General features: G+C 45.4%; 1 protein-coding gene across 6 annotated transcripts in view; it reads left to right on the plus strand.

Annotated features, from left to right (window-relative positions):
• WDPCP (WD repeat containing planar cell polarity effector) overlaps positions 1-16,436 on the plus strand; it is a 154,351-nt gene extending 137,915 nt beyond the window's left edge. For 4 of the 6 annotated variants that reach the window (XM_051614937.1, XM_051614940.1, XM_051614938.1 and 1 more), the window contains 5 exons: positions 1,007-1,075; positions 8,336-8,436; positions 9,962-9,990; positions 12,429-12,588; positions 16,239-16,436. In XM_051614937.1, coding sequence (XP_051470897.1) covers positions 1,007-1,075; positions 8,336-8,436; positions 9,962-9,990; positions 12,429-12,588; positions 16,239-16,342 — 463 coding nt within the window. In that variant the 3' untranslated portion in view covers positions 16,343-16,436. The remainder of the gene's footprint in view (positions 1-1,006; positions 1,076-8,335; positions 8,437-9,961; positions 9,991-12,428; positions 12,589-16,238) is intronic. The other 2 variants (XM_051614941.1, XM_051614942.1) reach the window with 2 other exon arrangements.
• Positions 16,437-18,823: the final 2,387 nt, after the last annotated feature.

Here is an 18,823-nt window from a genome sequence, read left to right on the forward strand (position 1 = left end):
TAAAACCTAACATGATCTCTACAGATTCCTGTAAGCTCATCACTAGCCTGTGAATTGCCTTTCTTCCAAAGTTGATTAAAACCTGGAACTTACCTGTTATGAGAGAAACAACAGGTCTGATGACTAGGTTGTTTTTCAATGCTTTTGTTTCTAGTGAACCAGCACATCACCTTGCAACAGACAGGAAGACAGAATGAAACAGCTCTTCTGCAAAGATTAAAAAAGCATTTATTTTCTTTTTCTTCATTCACTCTTTATAGAAAAGATACAATTATTTGTTCCAAGTGGCTATATAAATGCACTTATTTTTCTTTTCTATGCCTACTGTATGTAGGAACATTTGTAGGAAATCTAGTGTGAGTACGATGTTGAACTTGCTTATTGACAAATCATCCCAACAATTTGCATATAGATGTGCTGAACACTCTGTGTGAACAAGAAAGATATTTCTTTCTTCTTCTCAAAAGCTGTATATTACCTGGTTCTCTGTATTTCCTCACATTAAGAGACTGAGCTTTTGCAGTATTACATACAATATCCATTATACCAGCTGCACACCACTAGTGACATTTTTGTTTTATATACAGCCTACACCTTTTAGGATACAGAACACTGTCTAAAGCTTTCAGAGATATCTAATGGAATTGGACACGAGGCCTGCTTTTCAAAATATAGTGCACAATTCTTCTGTCTTAACTTTGGATGGCGATAGCACCATATTGCTATGGGCAAATAATAAAGACAGTAAGACCATGCTGGCGACTGTATTGATTACAGAAAGCTTTCCAAGTGCTCCAACAAAGGAGCTCCTTTAACAGAGCACTAGAGCGGAGACTAATCCCAACATGCCTCTGATGCCAGGGTATAAACATGCTATCCTCCTGTCAGCTCACCTTTTCCCTTTTGGAGGTTGCTATGACTCACAGGTCTCTGGCAGTCCCACATCTGCCTTCTTCAGGCATCTTGGGAGAGAGATTGCAGAGCTCAACTTTACTTCTGTTCCCAGGCTCCCTGGTTTGACCATGCTCTCCTGCGCCTGCCAAGGTGGGACACCAGAAGTTGCTGGACCTCATGAGTGAGTCCTTGCAATTGCCAGAACTGTATAAACTGCTGAGATTTCCCCAGGCTTTTGTTTGCCTCCTGCCAGGTTGGCGAGTATAAAGCAAGCTCCCCACCCACACAACCAGCTCCGCCTGCTGACACCCAGTGCTTGCAGCTGACCTCCCCAAGATGAGCCCAGAGTTTTTGGTTGCCTCTTGCAGAGCTCTGAAAAAAACTTCTCGCAGCTCCCCTGGCTGGTTGCAGCTGCCTGAAGCTTGTCATCATGAATTTTGAGTTTTAAAGGCACTCCCTGTGACAACGCCACAGGGAAGGTCACCTGCTGAGGCACAGGTGATTCCAACAACCTCTTCTCTGTGCTTTAAAAAAACCTCACAGATGGTTACAAGCACATAACTGTAGCTTGTGTTTTGCCTCCAGTTTCACAGAGTTTGTTTTCTATAGTACATCTGCTGCCAAGTCTAAATCAGACTTCTTCATCTGAAGACTTTTGTATGAAGAAAGGAAGGTTTTGAGTGTTAGTAGCCTACATAAACAGGGATGTTCTCAGTTTGCAGTCATTGCCATGTGTCGTCTCTCTGGCCAAGATTGGAGCATTGGGCAGTGGAGCATTAATGGCAGGAAATTTAATAAGTTCAAATGCTACAATCTGCATCCAGGACAGAGTAACATCGAGCACAAGTATAAATGGAGAGAGGAGTGTCTGGAGAGCAGCCCTGCAGAAAGGGGTCTGAGGGCACTGGCTGACAGCAGGCTCAACAAGAGCCAGCAGTGTGCCCTGGCAGCCATGAGGACAAACCACATTCTGGGATGCATCAAACACAGCACAACCAGCCAGTCAAAAGAGGTGATTCTCCCCCCGGTAATTCACTGATGGTGCAGCCTCACCTCGAGTTCTGCATGCAGTTCTGGGCTCCACGGTTCAAGAAGGATGTGAAGGTCCTTGATTGTATCCAGAGGAGGGCAACAAAGCTGGTGAAAGAGCTGGAAGGCATGTCCTGTGAGGAGCAGCTAAGGACTGAGTTTGTCTAGTTTGGAGAAGAGGAGGCTTTGGGATGAACTCATTGCACTCAACAGGTTCCTGAGGAGGGGAAGTAGAGAGGGACATGCTGATCCCTTTTCCCCAGTAACCAGTGATAGGATGCATGGGAATGGCTTACAGAGGCTTACAGGAGGTTTAGACTGGAGAGTAGGAAGCATTTCTTTACCAAGAAAGTGGTCAAACACAGGAACAGGCTTCCTATAGAGGTGGTTGATGTCCCAGCCATGTCAGTGTTTAAGAGATGTGGGCAATGCCCTTAATAACATGCTTTAACTTTTGGTCAGCCCTGAAGCGGTCAGGCAGTCGGACTAGATGACCATTAAAGGTTGCTGTAGAACTGCTACACTATTTCTATTCTGTTCTGTTCTTATTCTATTCTATACCAGAGATTTGGCTGCCTAATCTGAGATACCAGCAGAGGACATAGTTTGTAGGTGGTTACACGGCACTTGGGGAAATTTCTTTAAATTGATCCAACGTGTGAACCCAAAATTAAATTACATTTCCTTTCTCCTGCCTCAGTGAATTCAGTCAAAAAATGGCACCACCACCTTACTAAAATGCAGTGAAGTTTATGAAATCACAGTTCTATAGCACTTACAGCTGAGTGCACAGCAGCTTCATTCTTCTAACCGATTTACCGCATCACAAATTCGTATCTGACATTTCCACTGTCCACTTCTTCCCAGTCTCCAACCACTACCTGCAGTTTCAGAGTCAATAATCAGGACACATTCTGCCTCCTGTAAAGGCCCTTCACTGTTTGTTAGCTTGGTCATTTTTTGTTTTGTTATTGACTTTCTCCATTTCTTATGCTGTTAACGCTCATCTTCAATGTTTATGTATTCTGCTCACCAGTGAGATAAATATACATCCTGAATTGTTTCCTGTTTACTTCTGAAGTCCTTCCCCTCAAGAAAAACAAAAGAAGAAAATTCTGGTTTTGTAGTAGATTTACTACTATTCTCTGTTCCCTAGCCCCATGCAAATGCAGCCTGCTGTCTTGGCCAAATCACTTTAGCCATGGTTTGTAGGTATTACCATAGGCAACTCGTTGATTTACCTCCCGAGCATCATTTGAATCCATGAGATACCCTCTCTGAGGACTTGTGGTCTGTGGAGCAAGATTAGTGTGTAGCTTTTGCTTGCTTCATTTTTCTGCATGTTGGCATATTGTGAGTTCCTACAGCAAATACAGTCCTTTCTGGTGATGTGACAGAGGTTAGCAGCTCAGATCTGGACCTCTGGGTGTTGCTCCAAATTTAATGTGAGGAAGCGTACTGTGACTCCCTTTCTGACCTTATGGGTGCTTGCCAGTGCCGATGGTTAATTTCTGGTGCTATCCATCCCAGGTTCCCACTGAGACACACACCTGAGCTGAACCAACCTTGAAGTCGGATCTACCTTAACAGTTGGGTTTGCTTTGAGAAGAGGGTTGGGCCAGATGACCTCCAGAGCTCACTTCCAGCCCAAAATCAATCCTTTCATTGCAAGTTGAGCCTCAGTGTTCTGTGTCATTAGTCTAGCAGTAAAAACCCTACAACCTTATCTGTACACGTAAATTGCAGGTCACACAAAGCCAGTAGCACCCCTCAATGTCCTCTTGTCCTGTATGAATCCAACTGTACATGACCCCAAGCTCTTCTGGCTTCGAGGTAGCAGTGGTTCCCCTAATCTTTGTAAGACCCCACGGCAGGACTTTGCAGGTGTTCAGCAAGAGTACCTCATGGCTGCTCTGTTGTCTTTCCCAGAGTCTCTTGTTGTCTGCCTTGGCTTTACATCTTCGTACCGGCGCATCACACCAAACCCATTTAATCAATGGCCCCACATTACTGCATTTCTAACACTGCCACCCATCAGACCCAGATACGTTCCTGAATCTGTATTTCACCCAAGTTTCTGGAGGCTTGTCTCCAGCACATGCCTGGACTTCTTTCTCATAATTCAGCTTTGATGGAACTTTTGTTTGGGGACAGCTGAGGTGTATCTCGTGATTTACACCTAGCCAGAAGCCCTGGGCAAGGGCCCTGCGAAGACTAGCAGAAGATGTTTCTGTTTAACTTACTTAATAAACCTTGTTACTGATGCCCTTCAGGGAGCCTAACATCTGCATATGCATAACCGAAGCCCAGTTTTCAGGCTGCATGATCAACAAATCACTTCAATTAATTCTTCACATCATCATCTCCTTTGCTACTTTGGCTAACAAGGAAAGATGTGGCCTAGGATGGAGACAGGGATAGAAAAGAGACAGAAAAGGCTGGAACCAAAATGATAGTTCATAAATTAGTCTCCAGGGTTTCATTCTCTGAGAACTTATTCTAGGCAAAATCCAGTTTCTTTTCTTGCTTTAACAGTCAGAAAGCAGAGAACTTAGTTTGAGACTGAAGTATGTTTTACAGACAGAGAAAAACAGATTTACTTTGTGGCATTTTATGAAAGTAGCAGTAGTGTTGCTGTCATGGGAGAACTGTAGTCAACCTTCTGACCCATGCACACAGAGAGAGAATAAGTTGTGAGCAATGAGGTTTTCAGGACAATGCCCAGATAGGGGCATTGTATTTGCTGCAGTAGTTCTTTTCATTCTGCCATGAATGGTACAGTTAAATACCACCAATGATGTACAGTCCAAGGAATAATTTTACAAGACAGAGCTCTCATCTCTGGCTTATATTTGCCATTGGCCACTTGCCATTCTCTTCCTCCAAGTGTCAGATATGTTATAGTCCAGCAATTCTTGTCCCCTCTGTCATTATTCTTGTTATCTATTTATGGATACATTTTAATCGGCATAACTATTTTGCTGCCTGTAAAAAGGAAAATACAGGTATAGACCCTGTTCAGAGGAGCAAGGTAATGTACTAATCCTCTTGTCAACGCATTAAAGGAACTGATTGACTCCCTATGGGACAGATTATTTCTGGATGAGTCAACTAGTGTGTGTCTGCCACCATGCCAGTCTGGCACAGAAGAGTACAGAGTTATGGCTGTGCTCACACCTCTGCTGTTGGTATTGGTAACTGTAGGTGGGTTTCCTCCCCAGCAGTGTGTCATTCTCTTTCCTTACTATAATGCAAGTGGATTTGAATAGCTTGCAGTTGTTGGTAGTGTCAGGATGTGTGTGAAGCTGGGTTGGGCTTTTATTTAGCTGATTATCCATCTGTCCTCATCCCCCAAACCAGAACTACTCCTATTTTAATACAAGTGATTAGGATAGAAGGCAAAAAAAACCCAAACATAATCACAATTATTTTTATCATAAAACTTTCCTGTTGCTGATGTACTTAAAAATCTGCTGCTCTAGAAGGTTTTTATTTAAGCTCAGAAACATGTTTGTATATTCTGAATCTGTAGCATTACTGATGAAACCTCAGGAAGCGTTAGGGAAAACTGCATGACATTCTTTCATATCTGTATATGTTGGTGATTAAATCAGCGTAAAGAGAGAGAGAATTAGAGTTATCCCACCGCTTCCCCTCTTGTGTGTCACTTTAAAAAAAAACACAACAAAACATTAAACGTATTTCTTACCCTATTGTTTTTGTGCAATTAAACAAAATAAGTATTTGTCACAGTTACGGCACTTCTGTTTGTTCATCCACCATTGATTATCTTTTTCAAAAGTTCTCTTTCACCAAACCTGGTCTTGAAATAACAGGAATATAGGCTGAGAAATGCAACCTGCCACGTGTCCACATATAATCCTACAAGCTGCTCTATCTGCCCTAGCAGTTTTCAGTCCCAACGTAACTCTATGAAGAGGCATGCTGCAGGGATGTGGCAGTCCAGTGTAGGAAATTCATCGTGGAGATGGAATCCTGCAGCTCAGCAGTGCTAATCCTGGCCAGTTACTGCAGCTTCCCTTCTCATGCTTTGCTGCTGCTCAGCCCCAGTGAAGGCAACAGGGGCTCCCTGTGCATCCCCACAGCAGTCACAACAGCAGTCAAATATACATGGCTCTGTGTGAAGTTCCACTCTCACTTTCTACATCTGTAAAACTGAGATAATGCATGACCACCTTCAAAGGGGTATTGGGCACATTAATTAGTCAACATGCATACAGCACCTTGAAAATACAACATTAACTCTTACCAGCCCACAGGGACTCTTGATGCATCAAGGTGCACTCTTCAGCCTCTTGATTCCAGACAAAGGTCCTCTTGATTAAATTAGATTGCTAACGTGTTACTGCATTAGCTCACTTGAAGAAAGAAAAGTTTGAAAAAGCAATTTGGCTTCGTCACTTGAGCAGCATGTGTACTTAATGGAAATTTTTCCAGCAGTCACAAAACAAAGAAAAATCAATAAAATGTCTGCCAACTGTTCCACTGAAAACATTTTATAATCTATAGCACCAAGAATCCTGAGCCAAGATAAACTGGCGTTGCTGACAGAAAATACTGACAATTATTTTACATTGATTCAACTTGGCCCAGCCCAGACTGACCTTGTTTATTCATCTCTGTCTCTTAATTCATATTAACTTGGCATCAAAATGGGACATGTGGCATGTGGGCTGAAGACCCATTTCTGTATCTTAGACTCAGATAAATGTAGCGCATTGAGTACTTCCAGTGCCTTGAGCTCTTAGGTAGATTTATATGCATTAGACAGAACTGGTTAAGTTCCTTTTATCCCCGCTGGGCTTTTCATGTCTGTTGACTGTAAAACTAGAAGCTCGGTAGAAGTAACATCTTCTTCTAAGCCTTTGGATATACGTTAAATCCTCCCAGTACCGGTCAATTTTAAAGACATGCCCAAAGAGGATGGAGGGTTTTAAGCTCTTTTAAAACAAAAATAGAAGGGTTATGGCAATTTGACAGCCAAAAAAAGCAATTTGTGGGTCTCAGCAGAATCCGAGGCTGTTTGTAAGAAAGCTGATCAAGACACTGCAGAGGAGATAATGGGGCTGAAGAGCAGAAGAATCCCTCCATTTTTGCAATGAGCATAATCTGGTCTCCAATGAAGTTTCTTAGTTTCTTTTGCTATACCAATAAAGCTTAGCATGATGGGAGAGTTGCATTACTGCAGCTTAAAAATGTCTCAGGAAAGCTGATGAGGAGAGTTGCTTTTAGCTGCTTCACAGATGCCTGGCTGCTTGCATAGCTATTGCCTGATGGGTAGTGTGAAGACAAAGGCGCAGGGAAAATCTGAGCTTTTTCTTTAGTTGTTTACATTCTCATCAGTAATAAAGGTCTTTTTATGCCTGGGATGTATTATTTGAATTATCAAAGCTGAGCAAGATTTTGCACCGTGGCAATTAACAAGTTGGGTGCCACACAAAAGCAGTCACATTTTCATTCTCACAACTACACTGCTCTCATATCTGAAAGCCACCCTTGAGTAAAACACTAGGTGAGTCAAACATTGCTATGTCCACAGAGGGGGAGGATCTACCCAAATGAGGAGAGTTTTCCCAGTTGGCCTGGTTTGAGAGATTTATTTCATTTTCTGTGTTCAACTGGTTCTTGCCAGAGGCAGCACTCCCTTGGACTTCGCCAGGCACTTGGCAGTTTGTGGACAGCAGGATGAGCAGCGAGTCGGCAAGCTGAGATAGCACAAGATAACCTCCAAATTTCCAGTTCCACTGCCTTGGCAATGGATTGCCTTTCCACACACCTACGTAAACAGAGATTAATGATGAGTGAAGAAACCTAGACTAGCAAAACTGAAAAACTTAAATTAAAAAAAAAAAGAAAGAAAGAAAAAAACCTCCATCCGTGTTTTTTGTAACACAGAACTGATGTTTTCCTCCTTGCAGCTCCTTCATTACTTGGGTTTCAGTGATAAGGGTAGTGTGGGGAGAGGATTTAGCTGCAAAAACCTGCCTTTTGGGTCTGACAGCCTCCTCTCCCAGCATCTGCCCAACAGCCTCTGAGCAGGGCTGCAGCAGTGCCAAGCGCCTGCTGCATCTATTGCCTATCCCCAACTTGTCTGGCTTAACAAAACCTTAACTGCTCAAAAAAACACCAGCTGTACATCACAGCTTTGAATGACAGGATGGTGCTTGAGCGACTGCGTGGCCAAGTGAGCAATCCTAGTGATGCTCAGTCAACAAATGTACTGGCATCTGATAAGAAAGAGCTACAGTTTATAGCCAGGGAATTACATAGGCTCCTATGTACTTGAAAAGATAGAAAACAAACAAAACAGCTTTGCTCTGCTATGCAGTGTCTCCCCAACTCTTCAGTCCTTGCTCCCTTCTCTTCTGTAATTTCTGTTTTGCTTCCAAAGACTCCCCAGCCGCAGACAGTCAGAGGACACGGAGCGTAAGCCTGGAGCCGGTGGCTGTGCCACCTCCCCAACAGGGAAACCCTTTTCCAGCAACCAGGAAGGTAAGTGAAGGGGTCTCTTTCAAATACGTACAAAGGGGTGGAGCTAGAAATCATGGTGATTGCTATCTTGAAAAAGAATTTGGATCTAGGAAGAAAAATAAGGCAGTGGTATTGCAGCATGCACTTGGTTTATGTGTACCTGGCAAGGAGAGGCATGAGGACTTGGCTACCAGTTCTCGCAATGTAGAATTAATCAACTAATCATATAAATCTCCTTATCTTACAGCTCTATTCATGATTTAACAAAGACAGCCAAAGTGTTCATGTGTTTTGGTCATTGCTGCCCTGTTGCTCGGTGTGCAGTGGCCAGCAGCTGAGCCTCACCAGATAGGTGGCTTGTGAAGCAGCGTTTCACACTACTTCTGCAGGGGGTTCTGGAGTAAATGGATGTGGCTGTCAGTGTTTGGTATCTACATCATAGAGAGTCAAAGTAGTCCAGCCATATGATAGAGGAGTAGTCCAGCACTAGAAAGTCACGGTTGGAGTCACCCTGTAAAGTCAGCCAGGCAGAGACGTGTAAGAATATTTGCACAGGGGGTGAGATGAGGATTTTTATCTTCTGCCTTGTCCAGCTGTCCCATCATACTGACAGGTATGTAGGAACTGAGCCAGTCTCCAGGCACACTGACACAGAAAGTCAGGGCATAGCAGTGATTCCTATTCCACAACTGAAACAGACAGTTTAAAACTAGCCAGCTATGGGTGCACTTCCACATTACAGTGAAGGAGAACTAGCAGCTTGCCACCATCAAAACAAGAAGGTCCTGCTCCCCTCTTACCACCTTCTTCTGCTCATGTTCATGAGATCACACAGTGGGCCACACAGCACCCAGCCGCAAAAATAATATTTCCTGTGGGCTTTTGTCCATCCCCTGAACCAAAGTGCCTTACCTGGGGATCAGAGGACAGCAGAGACAGCACCCAGTGAGGGGCAGGAGCACATTGCCTGCAGCAGGACTTCTTTCTGATGTTGGCAGCTGTTAATTTGGCTCAAGCTGTAACATGAAGCCTCATCTTCAAACACTTCCAGCAGCAACACCGGCAGCGCATGGGCTGCAAAACCCTCCTGAGACACAAGACGAGCACTCAGGCATCTTGTGCTGAGTTCCACCACCTACAGCTGCCTGGGACAGGTAGAGAAGTGTGCTGCAGCCACGGCTCTGTCACAACACACACTTCCCACTCCTGCAACAGCTCCCTGCTGAGCTGGGACGAAGGGGGAACCCCACTCCATCACTGGCCTTGCATCTCCACACTATCCTATCCACAAAAATCACATTTGCTATAACTTGGTGTAGTGTTTGAGGGAATATACTTATCCTACATGTATAAACTCGTATAAGCAATATATTAAATATTTTAATTCACCCATTGAATAGCAGGATATAAAACAGCTGTGTCCTATCAAAAAAACTGAAAGAGTTACCTAATACCATGCCCTTGTTTGTTTGGGTTTTTCAGCAAGTCAAATGGAATGTAAATAACATTGTGAGCTTTTTCTTTTTTTTCTTTTTTTTTTTTTAAGGAAATTTGAGAGCAGTTCCTTCAGAGCAGGTAATGCATTTCTGGTATATTTTTTTTTATTTCTGCTTGTTATTATTTACTCTATTTTGTAGCTTCCTGAAACTCCCCGAGCCTGTCCCTGCAAGCTGTCTGCCTGCAGGGCTCTCACTTGAAATTGGTAGAAGTGCTCCCATACCACACTGCTAGAGCAGGGCTTCATCTGCGTCTTGGAATCGAGCACAATCAATGAAAGTTCAAAATTATTATGCCTGTTGGATAGGATCTAAGAAAGAACCTATTGTCTTCCATCCACGTTCATCTTAAACAAAGTGGCTGGCACTCTTATTGGCGCTTTCAAGAGACAGACTACAGTAAAGAGGAGTGAAATACTACCCCATAGTTTCATGATCACTTTAAGCTGATTTGACTGCAAGGTCCTGCCAAAAAAGGTGGACCATCCCTTCCCCCACTCCAGTCTGCCCTGCACCAGCCTCCAGTCTTGTGTCCTCCTTCCTCTCCCATGCTGGCTCAGGCACTTCTGCTCTTCCAGCCCCTGAGAACCTCACTGGGGCAGGAGTGAAAGAGACCTCCCCATGGGCAGGAAGACCCTACCCTGTCCCTCAAATCCTTCAGCAACCCTGATCTCCTACAGGAGCCTTCCTTCCCAGCCTGGGTTGGTGCCCTAGGTGCTTGGGTGGCAGTGGGGGTGTGTATAGAGCATGTATGAAGGGCAATCCAGTCTCAAGAGCTGGTGAGTCAGCAGCACGCAGTACTGATGCACTCCTTCACTTCTACTTTAAAGGAAGAAATAAAATAGTATAAAATAAAAGCTGTCTCATGGCAGCATGGATGAAGGCACAAGAGTGCCCGCATTCTAGTCTCCTCCCAATTACAGTTCTTGTTGAAACTTTTATTTTTGAGGCTGAAGTATTCAATGTTTGGCCTCAGTACAAACAGATCATTAAGGAAAAAAAAAAAAAGAAAAAAGAAAAAAGAAAAGAAAGGAAATGCTTCAACCTCCCAGCAGAGCAGGATGGCACTTATTTATTTATTTATTTCATTACAAAACCAGCCCATGCCAAGTACAATCGTGCTCTAAGAGCTGTTCTACCAGTCCTGAAGCACCAGAGAACAACACGCGCCAGCCCCACCTCTGCAGCCTCCCCCGGGCCCCTGCACATTTCACTGGGTGGAGGATGGGGAAAGGCTGGGAAGCAGGTGACAGAGTTCGCCGCGCCGGGGTCGGACTGGTGGGAATCCTGTGCTCAAAGGATATCCCCAGTGGCTTTTTGATGGCTTCAGTGGCCTCAGGATACAGAGTAAAATAAAATATATCCACAGTGACAGTCAGGAGACGCTGGTGGGATTCCTGGGTTTGGACCTGGTTATCCAGCTGGGTTATCCAGCTCCTTCCCTGAGTCATGCGTAGGATGTGCCTTGCGCCCACTTAAGCGGCTGAGTTAATAAACTGAGAAGTTTGCTTGAAAGCTCTGAACTATCACAATAAAATCCACAAGCACAAACTCTCTACAGTGAGAGCAACACGAAGAACAAAACTTTGCTGTCACATCATTAAGAACTTAGAAAAGGGAGCGGTTCCAAAAAAATACTGCAACTGAGCAGTTACCATTGCTAAAAGCTGGTGGGTGCAAATGTGACATCTGCAAACCTGGCGGAGATGCCCTGATTTTGCCACAGACTGCAGAGCTGCTTGTGCACTAGAAAATGAGGCACCTCCATCTTTCCTGAGCTGCTCTGCTTCTTGCAGGACCAAGGGAAGGGAGATGTGGTGCTGTTGGAGGCAGCAGCTCTGACAAGTGCAGATGGAAACGACTTGCTGGGTGACAGGGAGCCTGTTGTGCACACTAGGTTTTTCAGAGTAGAAAAGCCATCCATGCAACATCAACTTTGCAGCTCTGGAAATATGTTTCCAGCACCGTTCTGTTCTGACTTTAAATGGCATGTGGGAATTTGGAATTCTTGCAGGAACTGAGTACCAACACAGGAACCAGCACCCAGCAAATCAGAGCAGCTCCTTTCTAGCTGGACTGACCTCTGGCTTTAGTTCAACCTATCCCAAATCCAAGCCAAACCCACCATTAGCAGCAACTCTACACCCGGACACCAGCACCAGCCCTGCTGCATCACTGCCAGCATTTGATGGACAGCCCTTCCCTGATGTCCCACTTTCACCCTCCTGCTCCCCCAGGCTGGCGTCCCTCCGTCACCACTTCCTGCACGTTGCTTCAGAGGGATCCCTCACAATACCGGGCCTGGTGCCATGCAAGGGGAGCACACCCAAAACCCAGCCCTTCTTGCACAGTCAATTCTGCAGGAAGATCACTGCAGCTGCGAGCCTGATTATTCGCTTTGTCCCCCTTTGCTGGTTCATTGGTGAAAGGCTGGAGCCAGAAGAGGCCTGTCCCCCAAGAAAATGGCCCTGGAGTGCTCGGTGGGGACGTCTCTGACATGGACCCTATATTTTGTAGGTGCATCATCTCACTCGTCTTCCTCGCTTGCTGCCACTCTCAGCTATGAGGAAGCTTCTCCTCCCTGAAACTGTAAAGATCATGCAACAAAGCATTCCCAGTCACCTGCCCGAGCAGCTGGCTGTCACACAGCCAAACAACACTCAAGCGGTTGAACAAGGTTTGTTTTCCAGAGGAAAGCCTTAGCCCTGCAGCATGCAAGAGGCAGCTTGGAGGCACGACTCTGCTGCCGCGGGGGCTGCCTGTGTCCCCCCCCAGCAGTGCTGTTGGCTTTGCACTGGAGCAGGGCACGTGTGTCTCCACTGCAGCCCTTTGGTGCATGGGTGAGGGCTGCCACCTTGGTCTCCAGCTCACAGGCAGGACAAATGCAGACCACTTGGCTTTGCCAAGCTGGTTTGGGGCCAGTGATGGCTGGAGGATCCCATCACTGAGGACAAAGGTGGGGTGGCATAGCTAGCTGCCAGATGAACAAGGCTATACTTTTTCTTGATTTCTGCATGGCTTGGTTGGGTAAGGCTCATCAAGCAACAGAGGAGAAGCAAATGAGAAGTGAGCATCCCATCCACAATATTTGTTGGGGTCGGGATTTGGTGTTCATGGTCCATCCAATCTTCCAGGAAAGGCTGGAGTTGGGATTGGGCTATCCTTGAGGGTCATGTTGCTCAAGACCCAGCCTACTCTTGCTGCTGGGAGCAGGGGTTGCTACATGATCTCCAGGTGGTCCCTCCTGGCCTGTGTTATTCTGGGTTTTCACAATCTTGAGAAAACTATAAAGGTTGGTTCAAAGAGTCTCCATTTAGCAGCATCCAGTAAGACCAAGCCTCCAAACACCCTGGTCACCAGCCTTGGTACAAATTAGACACTTTGGAAAATGTGAATCTCAACTGCTCTGTCCCTTTTGGACTGGACACTGATCTTATTTATGGGAATTTGAGATGCTGAAGTCAGTGGTGCCTTATGGCTAACAAATGGTTGGTTTAATATGTTATCACTCAGCTGACCCACCAGCCAGAAGGTTTTTGTAGCATGCTATCCAAGGGAAACAAGCATTTCCAGTGAAAGGGAGCCATACCTAAGAATCCTAACAGGCATGCCCTTCCATATAGCTGTTCTTGCAACCTGGAATCAAGCCATCTCCACCTGAAAAAACAGGTAGTTAAAGTAATTCCCTGTGGCACCTTCATTTACTTTTCCCTCTCCCACTCTCCTCCTTTCCCACCTTCATCATGCCCTTGAGAATAATCCCCAGGAGAAAAAGCATAGCCTCCTGGGAGTGATACTGCAGCACAGGGAAGAGGTTTCTCATATTTCCCACTCCTGGAGACCAAAGGGATCCTCCATTGTGCCTCAGACCTGGGGAGACCAAGCAAACCACTGCCTCCATCCTGCTATCCCTGCAGGTCTGAGATGGCTTAGTGGCTTTTCAATTACAGGGTGTGCCTTCCCATACCACGCCTCCCTTTGCCTGCCAGAGGAGGACCACATCATTACCATGCAAAGTCCCACAATCTGAACTCTGCAGGGCACAAGTGGATACTCTCCTGTCAGGATATTCATGTTTTCCTGCTCTGGATGACTAGCTGCTCATTACAACTGCAATGCTGGCTTCCCCTGTTCCTGGACAGCCCTCTTCCTGCCCTATGAAAATCAACTCTCATCAAATTATTACGGCTTCTTTTATTGCCGAGGTGTTACATCAGAAAAGATGCAGATGTCAGAAAGAGTTCCAGTCATTGCTCTTCAGCCTTTGATTAACATTAAACACCTCTACAAGCGTGATGCCACATCACAGACTTCCCACGCGACACAGCCGAGACTGCTTCAGTGTGACCAGAGAGGTTTGCAAATAGTGTTGGTTTAGAAGTATTGAGAAAAAAAAACAAACAAAACAAACAAACAAATAAAAAAAAACCCCTCCAAACAGCAACTAAGTAGGTCTGCAGAGCTGGGTTCTCGTTAACCTCTCCCCAGAGAGTGTCATAAATCATAAATCACAGAACCCAGGTCAGATACCGCTCTGATGCACTCAGAACCCTGAGCCTTGAACAACAGGGACCTACGCAAAACAACCTTGAACTCTAAATGGTGGGGTTTTTTCTCCAGCCTGCATTCACCTTCCCACCAATTCCTTTGGACACCAGAACAAGCACCAGCAGTAACTCTTCTGTATCAGACACTGGCAGGGAAAAAAAGGGCCACCCCTTACCTTCAGTCTCTTGTGCTCCTCAAGGCTTTACTGTTGTGGCTGCACTGAAAATAAAAAATAATATTTTTTGGAGCCTCCAACAAGGGTCATTCAGAGAGCAAGGAGAGCCCACAGAAAGCTTGCAGCCACCCAAAAACCAAGGCACATACACAGAGCCCCCCCATGAGGGCTGCCATTGAGTAAGGCAACTCATAACCTCCTTGGAGACGTTTGCGTAAGCAGCAGTCTCGGAGGTGAAGCTGTGCTTTGAGTTACAACACTGGAATAACCCTGGTGGGGTCTGAGGATGTGGGTGTGCTGGGTCAGATGGGACTTAAGGGAGGCTTTTTCATCATCTTCAAACCACCTCCAAGAATTAGCAGGGGGTCATATTGTGGCAGGGCCACCTCCCACCATATCCCTGCAAGGGAAGTGCCAAGGGACGGAGTGGAAGTGAAACCTGGTGTCCATGCAGTGCTCATTTTGAGCCATGGCACTTTTACTGTTTCCTCTGTGCTGAAGTAGGGAGGTTGTTTCAGAGGGTGATCTCTATCTCTGTGGTGAAATGCACATACCATGAGATGGAGCTGCTGCTCTGGTAAAGGTTGCTTATGAAGCTGCAAGAGTTAGTCGTTTTTGTTTTTTTTTTCCTCTTTCCTGAAGTCAAGGAGCAGAGAGTCAGTCACATGAGTCCCCTCCACCCTTGCCAGTGCTCCCGCAGCCTCACACAGCCCTGACGGCCACCCCCTGGGGCTGAGCCCACCCCCCTTCCCACACCAGCCAGCATGTCTTGCCCTCCGAGACAGGACAAACACACATTTCCCTTTGTTTTCAGCTCCACACCTAGTTTATTCTTTGCATCGTGAAGGGCTGGATACTCATCTGTAATTGAAAAGAAAGCAATGACTCACTAGACTACAGCACTTTCCAAGGCAAAGTGTTTCATGCATTTTGCAGGCACACTGGTTATGAAATACCTTCTGTTTGCAGCACACATTCCCCCCATCGTCATGGCCTTTGCAAAACCAGAGGGCTGGGGTTTCCACCCTGCGCAGGCACCAAGCGCAGAAGGGGGATTTGTGCTGAAATCACGTATTTGCATTGCATGAGGAATGCAAAATGCTATCCCTGTGTAACTTTGAAAGCCTGGCTCGCTACCCACTGGCGTTAACCCAGCCTTGTGGTGTTTGCAGTATGTTTTAATTAAAAGGTAACAAAAATCTAGAGTTTCACTTTAGCCAATAAGCTTCCAGGCGCTGGGGAAGGGGGCTCAAAGGCAGGTGGAGCCTCAGCTCCCAGCCCCTCGCATCCCAACCCTGTGTCCACTTCAGGGGACCCCGTGTGCTGTCGCTGGAGCTGCAGCCCCTGGTTTCCCCAGGAGCAGCAGGGGAGGGTTCTTGCAAAGGGGCTTAAGAACAACAGGAGAGGTGCCTTACCTTGCACAACAAGACAGTCCCCACTGCTTTAGGGCTGTATCCTCCATTCCCTGGCCAAATTGGGACAGAGTCTGTAATTTTCTCTTCTCCCTGGGTTGGGACAGTGTTTCCAACGACCAGGCAAGGTTTCCATTCCTCACGGCATGTCGCTGCAGCTTGCCTGATCCTGCCTGTTTTTTTCCTTTGCAGGAGGCCGGAAACAGCGGGTCTCTCAAAGTCGTGCACTTTGGGCTGGTGTGACCACGTGCAGAATCCCCTTCGCTGCCAAAGCGAAGAACGAGAAACCTCATTGAGGTGGCAAAGTTCACAGAAAGTCCTTCAGCTAAATTCCAGCCATCCCTGGATCTGGCCACCAGCAGAAGATGAGGCACTAGGCTTATAAAAAGTGCTGCCCTTAAACCTCCACATTATTCCTGGGTTAGCACGAATGTATCCATGCACAAACTGCCCTGTGTTTGTCTTATAGAGGGAAATTTGGTGACATTTTCATTGTGCCATTCAAAAATGTTTAAAAAGTGAGTAAGCACAGACCAAACACAATGCTGAAAAATTTGGGGGTTGAGGGGACTATTGGACGAATCCATAAACTTCTCAGGGGAAAGTCTGTAATTCTCTGTGCATTATATATTTTAACAATCTTCACTTGGAAGCAGATTTGAATTTCCACTTAAGGCTCTGAAAACCGTCCTATTGAGATACCAGCAGATAAAATCTTCACTCAGGATACCTCTGTGAAAGAGCAGCCTTTCACAGTCAGCAGCATTTTTCGAAGAATGCTCTCAATTTTCATATCTAGATATATCATCTTAGTTGAATAACCATTATTTTGCCTTGAAAAAAAGATGCCGGGCCTCTTAAACATCATTCCATTGGAGTCCAGATTTTAATCTGCTGCCTCTAACCACAGAGAGAAAATGCACTGAGAGGGTAACATAACCTGTTTGAGCCCTCTAGTTTTTTTTGTGACGGTGAAGAGAGGGGTGAGCATCGTTGCTGATCTTTCTTCCCACCGTTTGATCAGGTGCAGCCTGTAGGGATGCAGATTCTTGTCCTTGACTGTGGCATGTAGGTGGGTTAAGCTTCACCTTTGTTGGGAGCACTGGATGGTTCCAACCCAAAGCCAGCGAGCTTCTTGAAATCGTTTTAGTACAATGGACAAATAATATGTACAATTAATGGACTGAAAATAAAAGCACAATGTAAAACAAACAAAAAAAGAAAAACAAAAACCACGAGCCATTAGAAGTATTTTATTAATAACAATTCTGCATTTATTAAAAATAAATAAATAAATGGATTTGTGCTCAATGTCATTCAGCCATTTTCCCCATGAGCCAAAATCCTGCTGAATTTCTGCTGCAACGACTGGCAATTTTGATGGTATGGGGAAAAAACGCCAACCCATTTCAGCACTTTATCTGAATCGGTGCCTTTCCAGGAGTGTATTCGAGGGAGCCTTTTTGCTTTGCAGGTTGAAGGGAGTGAATGGTTTTTGTAAACTCAACAGGGAAAAATTAATAACGAGAGCTTTGAAACAGAGCAGGCTGCTGCATCGCCTCCCTGCGCAGAGCTGTGCCTGTAATGGCTGCGCTTCGTGCAGCACTTGGAGGGGAGCACCCCTTTAATGTCCTGTAGATTTAAATTTGATTTCTGCCACACACAGGGCACAACGATGGACACGGTGACCACGGGCTTGTTCTGCACAAGGCGCTGCGACACGGCGCTTCGCCGTGCAGCTCTTTTGCTGAATTGCAGCCATATTTCTGTCAGTACAAGTGATGGTCTATATGAGGGATTAATCTGACACCAGACAGTGATTCTTAATCCTTCAGTATATCATAATCTATTTACTTTGCATGCTAAGAGGATTTCAGCTTAAAAATATACAGGAAGTGATACTAGAAATGTACATAAGATCCAAAATGCTGTTTCCTAAAATCTCAGGTTTTCATTAAAAAAAAATAAAAAAAAATTTAAAAAATCCTCTCGTGGCTTTCTTGGGAAAGCCCTGTCTGTCCTGGAAAAAATAAAATAAAATAGAAATGTTGAATAGGGATTTAACTAGAAATAAGCATATGTTTTCCTTTAGGCTTCAACCCTCTGACCATTTTCAACCTTCCCTGCAGCTTTTTCTGCTTGCCCATATGACATAAAAGAAGAGCTCTGCAGTATAGCAGGTTCCTCGTTTGGGAGCTACATGGGCAGATTTTTATTGACAAATTCAAACCAGGTTTGGAAGCAATGTGAGATTTTATGTGTATTAATTGCTACTCAAAATGCATGGATTAGCAGTGACTGGCTAACAGAGAGGTCAGCACAGGGAAAACCACAAATGGTTGGGTGCGATGGCTCTGTATTCAGCTGTTTTCTTTGCTCCCTGCCAGAAAGATTGTCTGCAAAATAACAGTAATATGTTGTGTTAGTGGGCATGTCTCCTGAAACTTACAATTTTGAAATCATTTAATTCAAGCTTGGACATAGCACATAACATCCTGAAAACGTCCTGCACCTGAATCCGCGGTCAGCCCCCCCAGCCAGCAGCAGCCCTGCCCAGCCCCTGCCCAGCTCCACATGGCCAGGTACCACTAAGGGTGGTCAAATCATCACCAGTCACAGCTCCCCAACACATGGGGAGGGTTTGAAAGCAAAGCTTTACCAGCGGGGACTCTCATCAGAGCGAATACTCTCACAACAGCAATAGATCATAACTTATTTTGGGTCCATGGAGCACCAAGCATAAAAATTCATGACAGCCCAAACTGGGTATTATCCTC

Source organism: Apus apus, chromosome 3 (genome assembly GCF_020740795.1).
Source record: "Apus apus isolate bApuApu2 chromosome 3, bApuApu2.pri.cur, whole genome shotgun sequence".
Lineage (NCBI taxonomy): Eukaryota > Metazoa > Chordata > Aves > Apodiformes > Apodidae > Apus > Apus apus.